Source organism: Xyrauchen texanus, chromosome 49 (genome assembly GCF_025860055.1).
Source record: "Xyrauchen texanus isolate HMW12.3.18 chromosome 49, RBS_HiC_50CHRs, whole genome shotgun sequence".
NCBI classification, from domain to species: Eukaryota; Metazoa; Chordata; class Actinopteri; order Cypriniformes; family Catostomidae; genus Xyrauchen; species Xyrauchen texanus.
In genome coordinates this window covers 14,795,545-14,817,282 of record NC_068324.1, presented here as the reverse complement: position 1 = coordinate 14,817,282, position 21,738 = coordinate 14,795,545, and the positions used below count along the sequence as shown (strand labels likewise).

At 37.5% G+C, this 21,738-nt stretch overlaps 2 protein-coding genes across 2 annotated transcripts in view; both read left to right on the top strand.

Moving 5' to 3' along the window:
• The window catches only part of LOC127640651 (protection of telomeres protein 1-like), a 42,394-nt gene extending 31,638 nt beyond the window's left edge, over nt 1–10,756 (top strand). Inside the window, exons 8-18 of the mRNA XM_052123336.1 lie at nt 3,268–3,437; nt 3,645–3,733; nt 3,831–3,854; nt 5,036–5,068; nt 6,050–6,206; nt 7,346–7,533; nt 8,112–8,247; nt 8,665–8,747; nt 9,356–9,450; nt 9,737–9,842; nt 9,980–10,756. Coding sequence (XP_051979296.1) covers nt 3,268–3,437; nt 3,645–3,733; nt 3,831–3,854; nt 5,036–5,068; nt 6,050–6,206; nt 7,346–7,533; nt 8,112–8,247; nt 8,665–8,747; nt 9,356–9,450; nt 9,737–9,842; nt 9,980–10,074 — 1,176 coding nt within the window. The 3' untranslated portion in view covers nt 10,075–10,756. The remainder of the gene's footprint in view (nt 1–3,267; nt 3,438–3,644; nt 3,734–3,830; nt 3,855–5,035; nt 5,069–6,049; nt 6,207–7,345; nt 7,534–8,111; nt 8,248–8,664; nt 8,748–9,355; nt 9,451–9,736; nt 9,843–9,979) is intronic.
• Nucleotides 10,757–11,018: 262 nt separating this feature from the next.
• On the top strand, nt 11,019–17,155 carry LOC127640576 (prosaposin receptor GPR37-like). Its single transcript, XM_052123208.1, has 2 exons — nt 11,019–12,335; nt 15,002–17,155. Exons 1-2 carry the CDS (start codon nt 11,421–11,423, stop codon nt 15,821–15,823), a joined length of 1,737 nt encoding a protein of 578 aa, XP_051979168.1. The 5' UTR covers nt 11,019–11,420; the 3' UTR covers nt 15,824–17,155.
• The last annotated feature ends 4,583 nt before the right edge of the window (nt 17,156–21,738 follow it).

The following is a 21,738-nucleotide window of genomic DNA, read 5'->3' as shown; positions in this document are numbered from 1 at the left end:
GTTAAACACTTCATTATGGCTGCTAGATGAAGCGTTTTCACGCATCTGGTCAGTGCCATAAGATTTTCAGTGAGATACCTTTAATAATATATATATATTTATTACATTTTTTTACACATACGCTATAGGCCAGTTTTTCTCAACTGGTTCTGTTCAGAACTCGCATTGGACATCAAGTGGCATCCCAAAACACTACCAAAATTGTTCAAAAATGACCCCCAAAAAAATTCTTACTTTCAAGTTATATTACAATGAGCTCCATAGTTCCGATAATATAAACGTTTTTAACATGACAGGCTGAATGGGGAAACTGACAATTTTGTAAATGCCAAAACAACGGCAGAAGTGTGATTCACAACAAGTGGAACAAACACTGGGCCAAAGACAGTATTTTATTTCTACTAGCCAGGTGATTCGTTTTTCAAATTAAATATTTAGTTAAAAATTAAACAAATTTTAATATAATAACCATAATTTAATATTATATAATGTAATATAGTAATAATATAATAATTAAACTTTTTATTAGTAGTTTTATTATTATATTATTGGTATTAGCCACAAAACTAGAATTGTTATACGACAGAGGAGACGTCAACATCAAAAGGTAATCAAAAGCAGATAAACATATTTTACTGTCCTATGCATGATTATATGGTTAATTGCATTTTATTATTTGCATTTAGCAGTTGTTGTTTTTTTCCTGCTGTTCATCACGCCATCAAGATAGATATACGACTAATTTTTAGATCTCTATCCTCTGGGGATTGTTCCATGCCTTCACTGAACACTTTTCCAAGCATACGCTTTGGCTGTATTTGTTTGTTTTCAGCAGTGCATGTGTTAAGGGAATTGGTTTGTCTTTGTAAAGGGCTGCGTTGCTTGTTTACGAAGGGTGCTACCTCAGCCCTGTTCATCTTTCCATATAGATGAGGGTCCTGATAAAGTCCATATTATTCAAATGTGTACATCAACAAAGCTTTGGCTAATGGAATTTTCCATGCAGGATTCTCTAGCAACACTATAGTTCTTCAGCTGTTCTCACTGGCACCATCTGAGAGGTTTCACACCAACTATTGCACACCTGCGCCGAGCAGCCAGGCTCCTTCCCCTGCTGTGTGTAACCATCCGTGCAGTGAGCACAAGCAGGAGAATACCAAGTGTATGTAGATTCACCTCTACTGGTGGCTTTATGCGCCGAGTCATTTCTCAAGGAAAATATTGCAAGCTTGATGGGACATTGGATGAGTTTTGATGTTAACTTTTGAGTTATGGTGATGAGGGTAATGATCAGGATGAAAATGTAGCACGGTTCAGTTTTTCTGTTCATTACTGTAGGAAGAATCATATCTCCGGGTTGGGAGTTGAAACTAAAGTAGATGTTTTCATGAATGTTTATGGTGGAACTGGTGGAAAAGTGAATGATGACAGGCTGAGGCATTTATTTTCCACCAGACTGATCTCAGCGTGAAATCAGTAGGTCGACTTTTCTTTTGCTAAATTCGATCTGTGCTTGCAGAAATTCAAACACTGCCCCCAGTGGCCAAAACGGTAAATGTGACAAAGTGTGAGCTTCATTTTCTGGGCAAATGTCCACGAAGGTGTGCCAAAAGCGATTTGTAAAGAGTTATTTTCAGCTGTAAGGGCTGTAAAACAGTAAAGAGGAATGCATATTACAAACCCTAAACCGAACCATCGGTTAAGTAATTGTGTTCTAGAGGGGGAAAATGCAACCTCCAAATAGCGCTCTTTGTTAATTTTGCAAACACTATTACTTCCTGGCTTAAACACGGGATCCGAACACGGGTTTCGCACTTCCGGTACTTCCGGTCATGCCACAAGGGACGGTAAACACACTACAGCCAATGCAAAAATGTCTTATAGGAGATGCCGCTTGTTGACATGATGTGGCTGATCTAATGGAATTCTCTGAAACAACATACCAAATTCCCATGTGATCATGTTTCCACAGAAAGTTATAAGGGTTTGGAATGATATTAGAGTGAGTAAATGAAGACAGAATTTTCTATCTTGGGTGAACTTACCCTTTAGCTTTTCCATTAAGGGATAATATGTGCTCATTTTATTTTGATGAGTCTGTTTTTAATTTAAATTTTTCCAGATGTTGGTGGGCATTTTTGTCACTTTTGGTGATATTTTTTATTTATTTTTGCCCCACAGTTTTCTTAATCTTTACCGTAGTCTATATGTTTGTCCAGACTCAGTGGATGGAAACTGCTGGGTGACAGTATGAAGGAAAAGTTTTGGCTGTTTCCATGGATCAAACAATATTTTTTCAAGGCAGGGGTGGACCATCCTTCTCTGGCTGTTTACTTTTTAGCTCCAATCTCACACTGTTTTCAGTTAACTCATTTTCATGCAAGACTGTAATGAGCCTTGCTTGAAGCAGTCATGGTTTTCGCTTAATGTGATTACATACATTTGTATGTGTCTAAATCTGTTTTGGACCATAGAAAAAATAGCAATTTTTCTATAGAATGAATGATCCCACCATTCATTATGTTAAAACTATTTTGGTTTGCTCCATAATGCATTTTTTTGTCTGTTAAGGAGCACTGTCTTGGGGCTATATTGCATCCAACCAACGCCAGCCTTTAGGCTTTAACTCAAATCTCTGTACAAACAGAAAACCAGGCCTGAAAACCCAGAAATGGCTCAAGCCTCAATCCCAGATATAGTGATGTCACCAGCATCCAGCTATGGGAGGGCTCCCAGCACTTGTGTAATCACCTGATTATAAGTATAGAACAGAATCTGTGACTGAGAGGTGTTGAATGCCAGTGTTTGGTATCACATGTCCTTCTTGGTTATTAATGTTCAGAAGTTGAAGATGTAAATGTCTTCTATTTTAACCCAAGAAAGGACTCATTAAATGTTTGGAAGTCTCCTCCTTTCCTTATGTCGCTCCGTTATCTCAAGGGACCAGCAAAAAAATGTTGAGACTCAGTGGTTCAACCCTGGCTTTATACTGCCCCCTGCTGGACTGTTATGAAGAGTCTATCTAACCAAAGTAAAGCTATCAAACTAAGTTTGTTTTATTTTTATGTACCGGTATACGGGTTTGGAGCAACATGTGGGTTAGTGAATAATGACAGAATTGTCTTTTTTGGTTAAACTATCCCTTTAAATATAATGCACTGGTCCAAGAAGGGGATCTTAAACCCCTCATCCGGATTCACTTGAAGCCTCATAATCTGCAGTATAATTACTGTTATCTGTTATTGCTGCTATTGTCTTTATTTTCAGCCTGGCACATTCCTTCGCATCTACAATCTCCATGCAGTCGCTCAGAGAGCCCCGGACCAGCTGCCTGACCAACCTGAGCATCTCGGCTTCCACCTCCACGGTGGAACGTCATATGGACGAGGACTACGCTGCCTCCCTGCTGAAAGCCTTGAACTCCAGTACCTCAAGAGGTGAGTCTACATATACAGTGTATATAATAATAAATATGCACTGTCTGCTTATATATTCTCACTGGCAATTTGCTGAATTAAATGTGCCCACAGACACCATACTCAAATACAACCAAACAAATTAATTTACAATGACCTCTGTGACCCCATAACTGTCTAAATGACACTTTCATCCACTTCTCTCTCACCACCCTGATCTGTATTCAGAGTGTTAGAGAATCATGCAGATCTAGATGATGATGAAGTAAATGATGGCACACTGTTGGATATATGGTACACGCCGCCAGAGTCTGTAGGTTGGTGGCAATACTTTTGTTTTCTAGGTCATATTAAGTAAAGTTATGTCTCTTGCTCATCTGGCCCTCATCTTTATGTGCTTTTGTTTCCTTTCAGTCATGCCAAATGATGAAGAACAAGGTATAGATAGATTAAATTATATGATATTTGGTTTAAAGGGAAAGTTCACCCAAAAAACATAGTTTTGTCATCATTTACTCACCCTTATTATTTAAGTAAACATGTTAATTAATATACCAGTCCATCTTTTCAATACAAATGCAGTGGATATTGCCTCACTTTAAGATTTAAAAAGGACCCTGAAATATCATAAAAGAAGTCCATGAGGCTTATGTGTTATATTCCAAGCCCTCTAAAGGTATATGATGTGAAACAACTTGATGTGCAAGACCTTTTTAGTTAAAGGAGTCATGAAATGCTACTGTTTTATCATTTTATTATCTTCACTGAGGTCCACCGATAATGTCAGTAAAGTTTTTTGCACCAAAACTGTCATAGTTTAATAATAAATGATCATTTTCCACCCTGTTTCAGGCCCTCTGTCTTAAAACACTAAGTTTTGGCTACAGTGTCTCCTTTAAACACCCACTGTTCTGATTGGCTAACCTTTTACTCACGATTTTGCTGTCAAGTCCAAGTGTTTTTAACTGCCCCATTCTTCAAAAACAGTTCCTTTGCAACGCTTGAATCATATTATGACTGGTTCACAAATAGTCCATGCTGATAATCGCACATGCACTGTCCATAGCACGGTAAATCGTGACACACACATTATGCACTGAGGCACAGAAAAAGAGCAAGTCTTGTGATTTCAAACACGTGGGTACTACAAATGCTGTTTTTAGACTGGGGAGGAAGTTTTGAGTTCTGAAATGTACAGTATGTTTTTATAGTGCAGTTATTTCTTATATGTCTAAATAACAAGGACAATTTGATATTCTATTTCATCATGACCCCTTTAAAATCTTGATTGTTGTGCTTTCAAGAGCGCTATGAGAACTTGTGTTGTTTTAACCTTTTACCGCTAACCAACGCAAGTTCTCGTGTGAACACACATGCAACTGTGAATTAGTTTCTCTCATGCACTCATGACTGTGCAACCGATGTCAAAATTTTCACTGAAAAATGACTTCAGTTTCAGGTCGTTTCTCACCAAAACCTCTTGCATGCCATCAGGAGACTTGGAATATGATGCACATGTCACATTATACTTTTAATATACTTTTAGGTGAACTGTTCATTTAAGGTCTTTTCCACCACAGAATAAAGCTTTGATGATTGCATACTTTATTTTATTTCAGATGGAGAGGCAGATGTTGGACTTTCTCGAACAGGTAGATAATAGTAGAGAATAGTTTCCTGATTTCTTTAATTAGAACGTTTTAATTCTGAATAGCTTCAGTTCTACAGTCAGATTGGGTGAGAATGTTGCTTTGTTGTTGCTTTTTTTATATTGTTTATCCAAAAAAAAAAATTCTCTCATCATTTACTCACCCTCATGCCATCCGAAATGTTTGACTTACTTTCTTCAGCAGAACACAAACGAAGATTCTTAGAAGGATATCTCAGCTCTGTAGGTCCATACAATGCACGTGAGTGGTTGCCAGAACTTTGAAGCTCCAAAAAGTACATCAAGGCAGCTTAAAAGTAATCTATATGGCAGTGGTTTAATCCATGTGCTCAGAAGTGATATGATAGGTGTGGATGAGAAACAGATCAATATTAAAGTAATTTTTTTTACTATAAATTCTCCTCGCTGCCCTGTAGGTGGCGATAAGAACTAAGAATGTAAATCGTCAATAACAATAGTAGAAGAATGTGAAATTGAATTGGTGTAGATTTATGGTAAAAAAAAAAAAAAAAAAGGAAGATACTGGTCTATTTTTCACCCACACCTATCATATCACTTCTGAAGACGTGAATTTAACCAATGGAGTCATATTGAACGCTTCTATGTTGCCTTTATGTCCTTCTTGGAGCTTCAAATTTCTGGTCACCATTCACTTGAATTAAATTAACCTACAGATCTGAAATATTATTTTAAAATCTTTATTTGTGTCACACATCTGGGATGGCATGAGGGTGAGTAAATGATGAAGAATTTTCATTTTTAGGTGAACTGTCCCTTTGAGATTCACCACGAATGTATTATGTTTTGTGTTATTTTCTGCAATGTGAAAGAATTGCTATGTGGTTTCTAAGGTGTTATAGTGTGTTGTTTTGCAGATGCTAAGTGCTTTGGGTGGTTGCTCAGGCAAACTGTCTTTTCATGAGTAAAAATAATGATATTTTACTGTCTGCAATGTTGTGTTCAGTTCTGACGTGTGAGCACAGCTTTCAACGAGTCACACTCGCCCAGGTGAAAAGCTCTACACCTCCGCTGGTATGTCATGTTCGTGCCCAGGTGAAGAAATACCAGCCACAGCCACTGTATCAGTGCCTAAAGCTGTTCTGCCCAAAGTGTAAAACTATGTAAGTGTGACACTTACTGCACCTTCCATCACCTCACATTATATTCAGTGCTAATATGATTTAATATGAAAATAATGGGAGTTGTAATGTACTAATTCAGTCTTAAATTGAAAATGGGTCTCAATGGGGCATTTCTGTGTAATAATGTCTGATGTCCTTGATGTTCTAGATTTGTTTACATGTTTTGTTTGCCACCTTGTGGCTATTCAAGTAAACAAAGCTTGCAAAAAAGCAAATGGTAAAGGAATAGTTTGACCAAAAATGATGATTCTCTTCTAATGTACTCACCCTTATGACATCTCAAACTCGTATGACTTCCATTCTTGAACACAAACTTATTTCAATGGAGATATGATGTAAATATATCTGTAAAATGCAAGTCAATGGGGTCCTAACTTTCAAGCACCAAAAAGGACATAAACGCAGCACAAAGGTAATCCATAAGACTCGTGGTTTAACCAGGGGTTGGGAATTGGCTGGTTAGCAGGTCGCTGTTAGCACCTGCTGGTAGATGCTGGAATTACACCACCCAATGGCAAAAAGCATGTTTCCACATAGACAGCCATTCAAAAGTAGCCATGGTTATTAAACCACTGGAGTAGTATGGATTACTTTTATGCTGCCTTTGTGCTTTTTATGAGCTTAGAAGATTTGGACCCCACTGACGTGCATTGTATGAATATATTCACATAATATCTCCATCAAAATCTCTTTGTGTTCTGCAGAAGAAAGAAAGTCATACGAGTTTGGAACAGCATGAGCAAATGAACATGAAAATTGTCTTTGAAGGGATACTTCACGCAACAATACATCTCCCTCATGTTATTCCAAACCCATATTACTTTCTTTCTTCATGGAACACAAAAGATGTTAGGCAGAATATTTGAGACTTGACAGTCTCTGTCACCTTTCACTTTCAATACATCTTTTTTTCCATACAATAAAAGTGAATGGTGACTGATTATATTGTGTTCCACCGAAGAAAGTCATACAGGTTTGGAACAACTTGAGCAAATGAACATAATTTAAGTTTTTGGTTGAACTATTCCTTTTTATATCTGAATTTCATATCTGCCAAATGTGATGTCTCCTACCGAAGTTCTAATAAATAAATGAACCTGCATTTTTGTGTGTAATAGGAGAGAGGTCCCTGATGACAGCACGATTGGTAAGCTTTTCCAGGAACCTGCGAGCGATGACCAACCTTGCCATGAGTTTTGGGCTGCCACTTCATTAAGATCTACTGAAGCAGGCAGAATCATCTCGATGCACATATCTATAGATATGGTGGGGGAAAGCACTCACACCCAGCTCATTTTCATCCAGGGTTAGTCTGACTGCAAAGAGAAGCACTTTTTATTTGTGTTTTTTAGCAAGATAACATTACTTCTAAAAACTATTGCTCTGTATATTAGCAGGGTACACATGAAAACTTGGAAACATCTGGCATTTTTTAAATTGTGATTTCCAGGCCTGGAGTAGTCATGGAAATTATTAATGTAGTAGCTTGGAAAAGTTATTTAAAAAGTCTAATAAATAAATAATATAATATTATTATCATACATTATTATTATTTTAATGATAATTTATTCAATTATTTATTCTGGGCCCAAATATTGATATTTGTGACAAATTAATCAACCCATTTGATTAACTTTTAATTGATTGACCATATTTGGAGACATATGTACACTAATAAGTATAGTAAATTAAATCTATTAATTCCAATCATTGGTAATTGACATGAAAAAAACATCCCAGAATACAACTCTATTAAATGTCATATAAATTCATATAAACTATGTATGAATAAAATATCTCATGGACAAATAAATCGTTTAATTTGGTCAAGATATGTGGGAACCCTGTATTCGGCAGTTATAATGATCAGCTTTGTGTCTGCAGGAATGACTCTGGATGAGGTTTGCTTGTTGTCACGTGATTACAAAAACCTGGTACCCGTGAGATCAGAGAACGGCAGGATGAACCTAATGGATCTCACAGCTCCCTTTCTATTCTGTGGAGACAAAAGATATTATGGGTAAGATGACAGGGCTAACCACTTCAACAAACCTCCAGAGACCATTTTTAAACTTGCCTGGCATTCAATGTGTACATCTTGTCAAGTGTACACATCATGTATCCGCCATTTCCCCACAGGGAAATAATAAAATCACTACTACATATAGTTCAAATCAAATCAAATCCCTTTATTGTCACTCAACTCTATACACAAGTGCAACAGTGGGTGAAAGTCCAAGCAACATAGCAGAATGACAATTACAATAAACATCTTATTTACACATTACACGGTTTACACATCATGTTACAAAACACAATATACAATTTACTCCTAATAATATACAATATGCAGTATACATAGAATAAGAAGACTGTATACAATAAAAATACATGAATGTACTGTTGACATACAGTATATTGTTTGTGTGTGTCTCAGGTGTAAACACTGCTCTGAGAACACATTGGAAAACCCTATGTTTACTGGAGTGGAGAACTGGGATGAACAGAGAATTGCAGAAGGTACTATGTCACCAGTAGGTTACGGAGCTCATGGTGATTCTTGGGTAGAATCACACACACGCAGGTCAGATGGACTCTGTTTGGAATATAGGGTTTTAGATCAGGCTGATTTTATGGCTTGTTATCCATCCATCCATCCATCCATCCATCCATCCATCCATCCATCCATCCATCCATCCATCCATCCATCCATCCATCCATCCATCCATCCATCCATCCATCCATCCATCCATCCATCCATCCATCCATCCATCCATCCATCCATCCATCCATCCATCCATCCATCCATCCATCCATCCATCCATCCATCCATCCATCCATCCATCATTTTCTTCTGCTTAAAGGCACAGTTAACTTGGTGTATGCAAACTTCCAACCCACTGGAATTGTGATAAAGTCAATTAAAAGTTAAACAATTGTTGGAAAAGTTACTCTTGTCATGCACAAAGTTTATGTCCTAATGACTTACCAAAACTATAGTTTGCTAATATGAAATTTGTGGAGTGCTTAAAAAATGAGTTTTAATGACTTCAACCTAAGTGTATGTAAAGTTTTGACTTAAACTGTATATAGGTATTATATTAGGCTCGTCTGTGTCTGTTATACAGCTCTTGGAGTTCAGCTGATGCAGTATGGATTATTAGTCCAATTTGAACTCGAGGACCAGACTGACACTTTGGAGGCTCTGCTGTGGGAGAACTCTGTGAGTCAAAATACTACCTACCGGTATATAAGTGACATTTAATTAAAGGGGCTTGAAAAACTTTTAGATATTTGTGTCTCATTTATAAAATTACATTATTGTCTTTGATAAACTGTTATAGTAATTATAGTAATTTTTATAATTATTTCTAATTAACATTTTAAGAGAGTGTGTGCTAGTTTGTCAAAAGGGTAATAGCACTTCCTGATCAGTAGAGTGTGCTGTTTTCCCTTTGTTTTTTTTATAGACTTCAGTGTCAGTCCCATGTTTGTCTCATTCTTTGTAGGAGAGATTTTTCCATGTTTCCGCTGTCGACACTTCAGCCAGTCAAGATTTGCAGGACAAGATTCAGACCATCATGGACACACTTCAACCACCAGGAAGCCGTATGGGTAAACAGTTCACTTCCTTGAATTTTCTGTTTTTAGCAGTTGTAACTACACTTTTTCAACCCTTTTGTCAAATACTGTATGTTGCATATTGATAATGATAATAATGTTGAACCTTTTTTTTTCTACTGTTTTTGTAGAAGAACATCCATGGCTGGATCTTTGCCTGTCAGCCTACACTGTACAGGACAAAGTTTGCTACCAGATCACAAACACAGTAACTAGAGAAGACTGAGTAAACTTGTATGGACATTTTACATTTAATTAAATCATAGGACACCTACAATTGCACAGTGATATCTCTAACAAGAAAAAAACTGAGATTTGGCAGAAATTTCAGAAATGTTTTGTGAAGAAATATAAATACATGTTTTATGGTCAAACACCTATTCCTTAAATTCATAGCAAAAGTGTTTGTCTATTTATAAGATAGCTCTTCAGTATTTCCTCTCTTGATCTTCAGAGTTCACACAGTGATGTTATACCTGGAAAAATAGGGACTTTTAAAATGGTGATTTCCAGGCCTGGGAAAGGTCATGGATATTAGCCAAACCTTAAAGTCATGGAAATGCCCATATATATTTATAGTTATGCTAAGCTCTAAATAAATTCAACTGCCAGAAATATCTCTTTGTGAGTGCAGTCTAAAAATAGATTTATAAAAATCCTCATCTAGAGATCACAAATTATTGGGAAACTCGTGTAGGTTAATTGGCCAAAGTTTTAGCTTATAAATCAGGAAACTGAGCTTGGACCGTAAGCTTGGGCATAAAAAGGCCCCCATATTATGGACTGTCCAGAATAAAATAATTAATTTAAGGGGTCCCTAAACTCTATTTAGCTCTATATGTAAATATTGCATAAATTAGAGTTGATGTTGATTGAATTATATTGAATTATATGGGTAAGAAGTTAAATAAATTCTCAATCTTGTTATTCACTTACTTATTTGTTAGCCATCTGATTAAATGTAAATATTTGACCTGAAAGGATTACACTTTTTTTTCCTTTTTGTTTTTGGGGTAGATTGAGGTATAATTTGCCCTTGAAAGATCTAATTCAGGGGGGAAATATTGGAAATAATACTATACATCTGGTTTGATGCTCGAAACAAACTGCAGTTTTGTTTCAGTCCGCTAGGCGGCGCATGTCACTGTAATCTATCGTTGAGAGCGGCGCCTCCCTGTCACAGGTTCACATGGCTGCATCAGCAGCTCGCGGGCGGACATGGACGACACTCTAGGATTTGTATTGTATCGAGATGCTGGATACGCTTGGCCTTGACATGTTTATTTTTTTCCAGTGATACTAAGTGCTTGGAAATGTGTTCAAGAGCTGAAACTAGTTTTGTATTGTTATTTCAACTAATTCGGTTAAAACATCAAACATCTGTGTGAACAAGTGTCAGGATTTACACAATTCTACTGTACACATAATACTCCAGGGATTGTACAATGGAAACAACAAATCTAATATTAGCGACTGGGACGATGCTTGACATTTTTTGTACAACTTTTCCCTAATGTTATTGGATATACTGGATTTAGCATATTTTCGAGTATTTTCTGTGGGCAAAACACAATGGAAATACAACTTTTAAGCTTGTTTTGCTTGCTAGCGTGTTGTGAACTTTCAATTTTTACAAATAATAATAACAGAATCGATATCTCGTCAAAAACTGATCATTTTACGCACAAAGTGCGGGGAATAAGCCGGGAGAGACGTGTAATTACTAATCAGGTTTATTACAAAACAGTTAAAGAGGAAAATAAATCTACAGGTGTGACTTTATCGCCCGGAACTACAGCATGTATAAAAACGATTCATTTATTGACCCATTACGAGTCAGTGAACTTGAGCGATGCCAGAAGCGTACTTAATCGACGAGTAGCGAGACAGAACGACAATATTGACAAATACAGCCATTTTCAATCAATATTGAGACAAACAGATAACGAAAGTCGTATAAAAGTTGGCCATCACAGACATAGAAGGGAGGCTGTTAACGAGAGCGAAAGGAATCAAACCAACGAGTCGTCAGTAGATGCACGTGAACTGGAATCATTACCGAAGCCTGAAGCTCAGATCCAGCCTACAGACATTCCCATTGATTCCTCAAGCATCCCTAAATGGTCCACCTCGCCTGGAAAAGACTATGAGGAGCTCGTCACCTCGTTCATTCCCTTGAATACCCGATCAAGAACCCCAGGGGTCAGGAATCCATTTTACCCAGTGACGAGTGAATCTTACGGTGCATATGTTGTCACGTGCATCTCCATCATCCTTTTCACTGTGGGCATTATTGGAAATATAGCAATCATGTGCATAGTGTGCAACAATTACTACATAAGAAGCATTTCAAACTCATTGCTGGCCAATCTTGCCCTGTGGGATTTTGTCGTCCTCTTTTTCAGCTTGCCACTTGTTGTATTCCATGAACTCACTCAGGATTGGCTACTTGGGGAATTCACCTGTAAAATCATTCCCTACATTGAGGTAAACATACTGGATTCAAATAACTGTGGTTGGTTACGTTGTTTGAAATAGAGTGCTTTCATTTACTGATGTCTGATATTACTTTTCAAATAGTAATATTTGGCGTATGTTCTAGAATGCATATGTTATCCATGAACTAGTTCTTTACATAAACAACTAGAATTGAAAGTTAAAAGGAATAGCCACAATATGTCAAAAGCTAAAACTATTCATGAATAATAACTATAGGAGATATGTGAGAAATCTGACAAAACATTTTTAGAAGAAAATTTCAGCTCTGAAGTTCCATTCAATGCATCTTAATGGTGACCAGAACTTTGAAGCTTTAAAAAGCAGATAAAGGCAGCATAAAAGTAATTCATACAACTTAAATACATGCATTCTGAAGCTATAATGATAGATGTGGGTGAGAAACAGATCAATATTGAAGTTCTTTTCTTTTTTTTTTTACTATAAATTCTCCCCGCCCAGTAGGTGGTGTTATGCACAAGAATGCAAATAACAAAAAATAAGAATGTGAAACTGGATATTTATAGTAAAAAAGGACTTAAATATTGATCTGTTTCTCACACACACCTATCATATAGCTTCAGAAGATCATTTAATCTCTGGAGCAGTATGGATTACTTTTATGCTGCCTTAATGCACATTTTGGAACTTCAAAGTTCTGGCCTTCATTCACTTGTATTGAATGGACCTACTTAGCTGAGACATTCTGTTAATAATATTAATTTGTGTTCTGCAGAAGTCACACACATATGGCATGAGTGTGAATAAATGATGACAGAATTAAAAAACATTTGGATGTATCCCAAAATATCCATTTAATATAGCCTGTTTAAATGTATGCTGCTTACAGATATAGACAGCCAGTATTCCCACAATTCATGTTACTGTATGTGTGTAGGTCATTACTTTCATGGATATGTTTTGTTGTTTTGTCTCCCTCACTTATGTAATGTAAGGGGGAAGTGTCTCTGCAGAAACACTGAGATAGTGGCGATGCCCTTGGGTAGAATTTAGATTGTATCATGTATTCCTGAAGAACTGTGCTGATTGGTGTCATAGCTGCAGCTTTAATCTTATGACACTAGTGAGTCCCAGCCTACACCCTTGATTCAAAACCTCCTGCTACCATGATGTTTCAACATGACAAGGAAGTCTATGGACTTAAATGGTTAGGCCTTGCTGTTCATGTGCAACCTAGTTCTGAAGATTGAATTTCATGGTTCTTTCACAGCAATAGAATACATTTCCCTTGGATTTCTACAAAAATTTGTGCACATGTAGACCCCGTTTAAAATAGAAAAATATGACCATATGTTGAAATGGAGACGCATTTTTACTATTTGTACTCTAGGACTGTGATACTGCATAATTAGCGACAATTATTTTGTTTATTTCATATTGTGTCATGATGTAAGTGCTGAATGTCTCTTTTGACCTCTGGTGTTTAAGGAATAGTTCACCCAATTCTCTCATTATTTACTCACCCGTGTGCTTTCCTAAAGTAGTATGACTTACTTTCTTCTGCTGAACACAAATGAAAGGGGGGTGGGGGGGATTAGGTGTTTTTCAAATTTAGAGCAGTCGTCACAATGTTAATGATAAACACTAGAAATTTAAAATGCAACATCTCGATGATGTATAAGGATACCAGGATTGAGTACCTGGCAACCGCCTGTAGCATCAAAGCATTTCATTATTGAAGCATGCAGTTTGTTCCAACTGGCCTGGATGTAAAGATTAATAAAGAATAAAGTCTTACATTTTGATTGGTTTTTCACCCAAAGCAATCATATCACTTTAGAAGACATGGATTTAACCACTAGTGTCATATGGATTATTTTTATGCTGCCTTTATGTCCTTTTTGGACCTTACATTTTTTGGATTCCATTAACTTGAATTGTATCGTCAAAAACACCTAATATATTCTACATAATGTCTTTGTGTTCCACAGAAGAAAGTCATATGAGAGTCGCATGAGAGTAAATCAAGTTCATGTCTATTAGCTTTGAGGCCATCTATATACTAGTGTACTCTTGAAAGTTAGCAAAATAGATTCTTTTCCACCATCTGTACCGATCCAGGCTTGTTGACATGGGATTGACAGAACAAGTGACCCAAGCGTGAGTCACCACATACTAAAGACATTCCACCAGCATTATTTACATTAGTACGGCAAGCTAATTGTGCTGAGAAATCTGGTCTGGGAACAGTTTGTGATCATAACGTACTGGAAATACTTCTGGAATCGTTCGCCTGATGGTGGAAAACTGTCCAATTATTTTTTTTGCCAATATACGCCTTTAAAATGGCAGTCTCTCTCTTCTGAGAAAATGGACCAAAAATATGAATGACCTCTCATTTGGGGATGCACATAACATCCAATGAAATGCTCTCTAGAATCAGAGTGTCCCTCCTCAATACCATCAGCTGCCAATTGTCAATAGCAAGCAGCACCTCAAAGTCCATGGGTGTGACATACACTAACAACAAGCTTTTCGATATGCCTTACCCCAGCTTCCTTTTTTCAAAAGGAAATGCATCAACACAGGAAAGAAAGCTGTGCTTGGCAAGCCATTTAATGGGCTCTTCAATCCTTTTTCTACTAAATTGTACACTTTTTAATGATCAAACTTTTTTACATGCTTTTACCTTGCAGGTGGCTTCTTTGGGAGTGACTACATTCACGCTTTGTGCATTGTGCATCGACCGTTTCCGTGCAGCGAGCAACATCCAGATGTACTACGAGATGATTGAGAACTGTACTTCTACTGCAGCCAAGTTAACGGTTATCTGGCTCGGTGCGCTGCTCCTGGCCCTGCCCGAGCTCCTCATCCGGCAGCTGGTGAAAGAGGAGCGTGAGCCTCCGGAGGTGACACCCTACGAGCATTGCGTAGTCCAAATCTCCACAGCACTCCCGGACACGCTCTACGTTCTCGGACTCACCTACAACAGTGCTCGCCTCTGGTGGTACTTTGGCTGCTACTTCTGCTTGCCCACCCTCTTCACCATCATCAGCTCGGTGGTGACAGCTCACAAGATCCGCAAGGCCGAGCGCGCCAGCGTCCGTGGCAACCGCAAGCAGATCCAACTAGAGAGCCAAATGAACTGCATCATTGTAGCTCTAGCCATTCTGTATGGCTTTTGCGTCATTCCGGAGAACATTAGCAACATCGTATCGGTGTACATGGCAACAAGTGTGCCACGTCGCACACTGGATATCCTGCATCTGGTAAGTCAGATGATGATGTTCTGCAAGTCAGCAGTTACACCTGTGCTGCTTTTGGTACTTTGTCGGCCTTTCAGTAAAGCCTTCCTGGATTGTTGCTGCTGTTGCTTTGAAGAGTGCGGCCCTCCGAAGTCCTCCACGGCCACCAGCAATGACAATGATCAGGACGGCACCACTGACCTGGAGCTTTCACCCTATAGCACCATCCACAGGGAAACATTTACCTTCCCAAGAGTGGGAACGCACTTCTAAGGTTGTACCTTACCTAAGGGATACACATTACCCTTACAGGTCCATTACCAAGGGCTCAGATTTACTGAATAAACCCATCAAGAAAAGTTATTTTTTCTGGATGCACAATTTTTAGATTTACGCACGGCCCTTGTTTTAATACTGATTAATGTTAGACTGTGTTTTGAAGATGATGTTGGAAACTGTGCATTTTACCTTGTGAAAATACAGTAGGGACAAAGAACCACGTTTAATACAGGACAGATTGTCTTTAAGATGCAACTGCCATATTGCTGTTTACAATGAAAAACCGTGAGTAATGTGTACTGTAGTTTGTTGAAAGATTATAGGAAGTCTAGAAGGATTATGAGTTAACACATGCATATGTTATATTTGCACATTTTTCTTACTTCTATATTTTTCAGTCATAAAGGAATAGTTCACCCAGTAATACACAATACTAGCGCTCATGACCGTTAACCTGTACTACTTTTTACTTACTCAGAACATAAAAGGAGAATGTCACAGAATTAATATCCAAGCTGCTCTTTTCCATACGATGAAGGTACACTACCGTTCAAAAGTTTAGGGTCACTTACTCATTCTTATTTCACATTTTAGAATAATAGTAAAGTCATCACAACTCTGGAATAATAGAAATGGAAATATGGGAATTATGTTGTGACCTAAAAAAAATCAAAATAAATAAAAACTACGTTATATTTTAGCAACATCGAAGTGGCCACACTTTGCCTAGAATTTGCAGACACGTACTCTTGAGATGTTGATTAATCTTTATGGTTGTCTCTTCATCTGAATGGGATGGGGGGCTGTGGATGAGAAAAATGTCCGAGCCATAGCGTGTTGTATGCACCATGCTTGAATCTGAAAAACAGCAGTTTGGACATTCTGCAAGACATTCTCCTCTAATGTTCAATGCAAGTAAGAAAATCATACGGGTTTCTAATGATATGCATGAATAATGACGTAATTTAAATTTTTTGGTGACTTATTCCATGGCCATTTGTGTCTTTTTTTATATCTGTTTCTGTGTATTATGGAAGGTAATATATAGAAAATGGATGTTCGTAGTTTGTTTAAATTGGCGATTCTTGTGAATCGGAATTTAAAAGTAAGCCTAGCTCCTTTGCTATGTAAGTCTTAAATTCCCTCTGTATTTGCTAGCTGAAAAAACTTGTAAAATGCTCTTCAGTTTGCTCTTCAACTGTTGTTTCAGTCAAGATATGTCACTTTAATAAAAAAACGACACCTGAAAGGTTAAAGCTTATCAGCATTAGATACATTTCTTGCAGACGTCTTGAGAATGTACCAAACCTTTTTGGACAAAGCGAAAACTAGGGTCATCAACTGTAATTGCGGATAGTGTTTTTAAATGTTGAGTTTTATTGACATTTGACCTGATTATGTGGTTTAGTAAATGGAAGAATCCACACTTTGATGCTTTGTGGTTTGTGCTAGAGAAGATTTTTAGACCAAAACTTCCCCAATGGCAGTTTCAGTCATGGTGAAGGTGTTTGTTATCAGGCCTGCAAGTCATCAATGCCATACAGTACTCTCCTAGCACACAGAGGCTATTGTCTAAGGATGTGGTCAGTTCAATATTAGGCATTCAGCAGCAGGATCTATGACATCATAGACAGATATGTGGAATGGCTTGGGAGTGTGGGGAAAGATGTAGGAAGCCAATTTGGCTTAACAGGAAAGTTGTTGCTTATAGGCAGGTCCAGACTAAATCTGCTGATATTTTTTCTCATATTTTCTATGCTGATTTTGTATTATATCTAGATGTTATAGAACTTATTGCAATGGAAATCAAGTGTCCCAACATTGGACTAAATTAGTTTCTGAAATGTTCAGTGCAATACAGGCAGATTTTGACCACTTGCCAAACTTGACATTGGATATTCACAGCATTTTCTCCATCTTTGAATAGTTTCCATTTGTTTCTCACATGGCCTTGATGACCTAATCAAAATACATTTGTATCATAAAAAGATTAGGCTAGGTTGTATTTTATTTTAAGGCTCTCTAAGAGTGTTCACTGACATTCTCATACATACTTAAGTAGATTGCATCATTCAAACCCACACTTCAGTCTAATAAATGATTCATAAGAACCAATGAACAGTCACTCTTTTGAACACCATATTAATATTTCATGAATGATGAGATCTTCGTGCCAATCCACTACACAGTTCAGACATTGTTGGGATGCTGCAAGGACTTCATTCATTTTTGTCTCTGATGATCGCTGGTGTTGGTTTATCTGTCTTTTTCTCCTCTACCATTTTTGTTCGTTTTTTATTACTTGCTTGCTTGGGTAATTTATTTCTCATGCCAAAAGCAAGATTTGCTTGTGGAATTTGTTAATGTCACTTTCCACCAATAGGGTGCAAAATGATGTAGCTCTGTAGAAGACAGGGAGGGAATTTATTTTCTGATGGTTTTGCGTTAATTTGCAATAGCTTAATCAACTATGGTATTTTTTTTGTATAACCACCCTAACTGCAAAATGTAGTATGATTTTACTACAGTGACCATATTTTACCATTGAATTTGTAGTAAAACCATAGTTACTACAGTTGTTATGTAGTACACAATGGCTATTCTGAAAAGAAACAGTTTTAGGTGTTTGGACCGTGATGGTACCTATACTTCTAATGGCTCTCTGCTTTTATTAATTGGATCCATCTGATTGAGTGGATCCATCCATTGAAAAGAAAGACTTTATTGTCTTGTTTTTCCCTTTGTGAAATTGTTCCTCATTTCTAGGTCACTGCCTGTGATGGACGCATGAATGCATTTATGAGCACCCTGTGAACACTTCCTTGTGTGTAAACGGGTCTTGTCTGTCACAGACTGTATACACTGTTTGTGCCCCCCTCCTAAAATGCACTATGATGGAAAATGATTGCTGGCTGTGCCAAATCAAAGGTCTGTTGTTAAAGCCTAATTAAGGTGTTCTGACATTCACACAGCAGAGCATCCCTCATTCCCTCCTACCCTTGGCATATGACCTTCAGCCTTGGGGAAATAGTCACAATTTGTCTCTTATGTCAGCTTTATATTCTCTTATACATTATATAGGGACATTCATTTTTAATGTCACTTAAATTTGTCTTAAAGATTATGAAAGGACACACATTGGTTATACAAAAGAGATCTCTTATTGAGAGTAAATATTGCAATGATAACTCTGAAGAACAATAATTTCCCAAACCTGTGGGATTGTTGAATTGTGCCCTATCCAAATGACGGTCAATAACCTTTTCTCACTAGATGTAAAAATTAATGTCCCATTAATTAATTCTAATTTCTGCAGAGTGATTAGGGCATATTTAAAACACTATTAATATTGAAAGGGACTAGTATTTTAAATATGCTAATATTTAATGATTCTTAATGGCTGGTCTTTAATATCTGTTCACGTGCATCTACATTTAGAATTATTTGGAAGGACCCAAAAACCAAAGATACTGAAAATATTGGTGTACTTAATAATATTAATATTAATGTGCCAAATTTTAATAATCAAACAGTATACAGTTTTTCAATAATACAATATTACAGGTGTGACATCAAAGGAAAAGCATTTATCCAAAACTTTGTATTTAAATTGTATTATCTAGCCAGAATCCCAGACTTATGCTAGTGAAATCCAAGCAATAGGAATGATTGTGTTCCTGTAGATTTACTAAACTACTTCCACTTCTAATGTAACAATCATGATGCTATCAATATCTTATAAATCACCCCTCCCACAAATTAAAGGAATAGTTTACCTAAAAATACAAATTATCTCATGATTTACTCACATTCATGCCTTCCCAGATGTGTATTACTTTCTTTCTTCTGCAGAACACAAATAAAGGTTTTAGAAGAATATTTCCACTCTGGAGGTCCAATCAATGCAAGTGAATGTTGACCAGGCCTTTAAAGCTCCAAAAAGGAGATGAAGTCAGCATGAAGGTAATTCATACAACTTATCAATGTTTCTGAAGTGATCCAATTGGTTTTAGGTGAGAACAGAGCAAAATATAACTCCTTTTTCACATCTTGCCATTGCAGTCTCTAGGCATGATCATGATTTCAAGCTTGATTTCCACTTCCTAATGCTTGATGCATGCGCAGGGCGATTTATAGTGAAAAAGGAGTGACATTTTGGTCTTATGGATAATGTTTATGCTGACTTTTTTGAGCTTCAAAGGCCTGTCCACCATTCACTTGCATTGTATGGGTCTTCAGAGCTGTGTTCAGCAGAAAAAAAGAAAGTCATACACACCTTGGATGGCATGAGGGTGAGTAAATTATGAGAATTTTCAATTTTGGGTGAACTATCCCTTTAATTAATAATAAATCTTTTAATATTTTTTTAATCATCTTTTAAAAATAAATTACTCTTTCACCTTAATGCATTTTGCCTAGAAATTAAGATTTGTCTGCTGTTCAGCATCAAGCCCATAACTCAAGTCTTTTAATCCGAACTTAACAGAGGGGTCCATTTGTGTAGTGGGAGAAAAGTAGTAGGGAGAGCATAAACCCCTGGGGGGCACCACTGCTGATTGTGCGTATGCTGGAGGTGAAGTTCCCCATTCTCACTAGCTGCTGCCTGTCTGTCAGAAAGCTGGTGATCCAGTGACAAATAGAGCTGGGTTAATTTAGCCCACTGGAGAGCAAGGCTGATGGTGTTAAAAGCCAAACTGAAGTCAACAAATAGAATCCTTGCAAAAGTCCCATATCCCATATTCAAAAGTATGAAATGCAGTTCCATATTGACTGCATCATCCACCGGTTTGCTCTATAAGGCTGTCCAGAAGTGATGTCCTTCAGCTGGACCAAAACCAGTCTCTCAAATGACCACAGACATCAGAGTGACAAGTGCTTTGATCATGGGTTTCTTTGGGACGGGGATGACTGTGGAGCATTTGAAGCAGCAGGGAACTTCGCACTGATCCAGTGATCTGTTGAAGATCTGTGTGAAGATGGGGGCCAGCTGGTCAGCACCGGATTTTAGACAAGTGGGTGAAACACCATCTGGGCTCTGTGATTTTCTTGTCTTCTGTTTCCGGAAGACCCGGCACACATTATCTTAACAGTCTTAAGTGCATGTTGAGTAGCAGGAGAGGGGAGGAGGTGTTGGGGGATGGTGTCTTTCAGCCTTACAAGCCTCTTTTCACTGATGCAGGGTTGTTATCTGAAAACAGTTTTTTTCAGCTTTTCAGAATAGCTTCTTTTATCCACTCTAATCTCCAATATAAATCACCGTAGTTGTTATAAACAACAAAAGAATGTTGTTCTGTAGACATTTAGTTTAGTGCTATAGAATTGAAGCCTTTATTTATATACTAATGCATAATGTATGCATTATGCATACATTTTTGCATATATACAGTGAAATGTATTTGTTTTCACATATCCCAGCTAAACTGGGGTCAGAGGTGCAGGGTCAGCCATGATATGGTGCCCCTGGAGCAGATAGGATCAAGGGTCCAACAGTGGCATCTTGGCAGTGCTGGGGCTTGAACCCCGACCTTCTGGTTAGTAATCCAGAGCCTCAACCTGGCTGAGCCACCATTGCCCATATCCTTGTCCAGAAAAAATACATACTGTTTAAGTGAATAAACCAGACAGTTTTGGAGGGTTCAAATGACCATCCAGCATCATAATAATGGTTACAAACCATTTCTATAATCTCTCGCTCTCAATCTCATATCTCTTTTTCAGAGCTTTTTATCAACATCAAAATTTAAGGTTAACTTTAAGGTGTACTGTATATCTCAGGTCCTGTAATTTGTCGTCTCTGTGTAGTCTCTTAATATAGGGTAAAGCTACATGCATAATAATTATAAAATAATTAGCAAACTGCTGTTTAAAATACTTTTAGATGAGTATAACATGTCACACCGCAGAGCAAG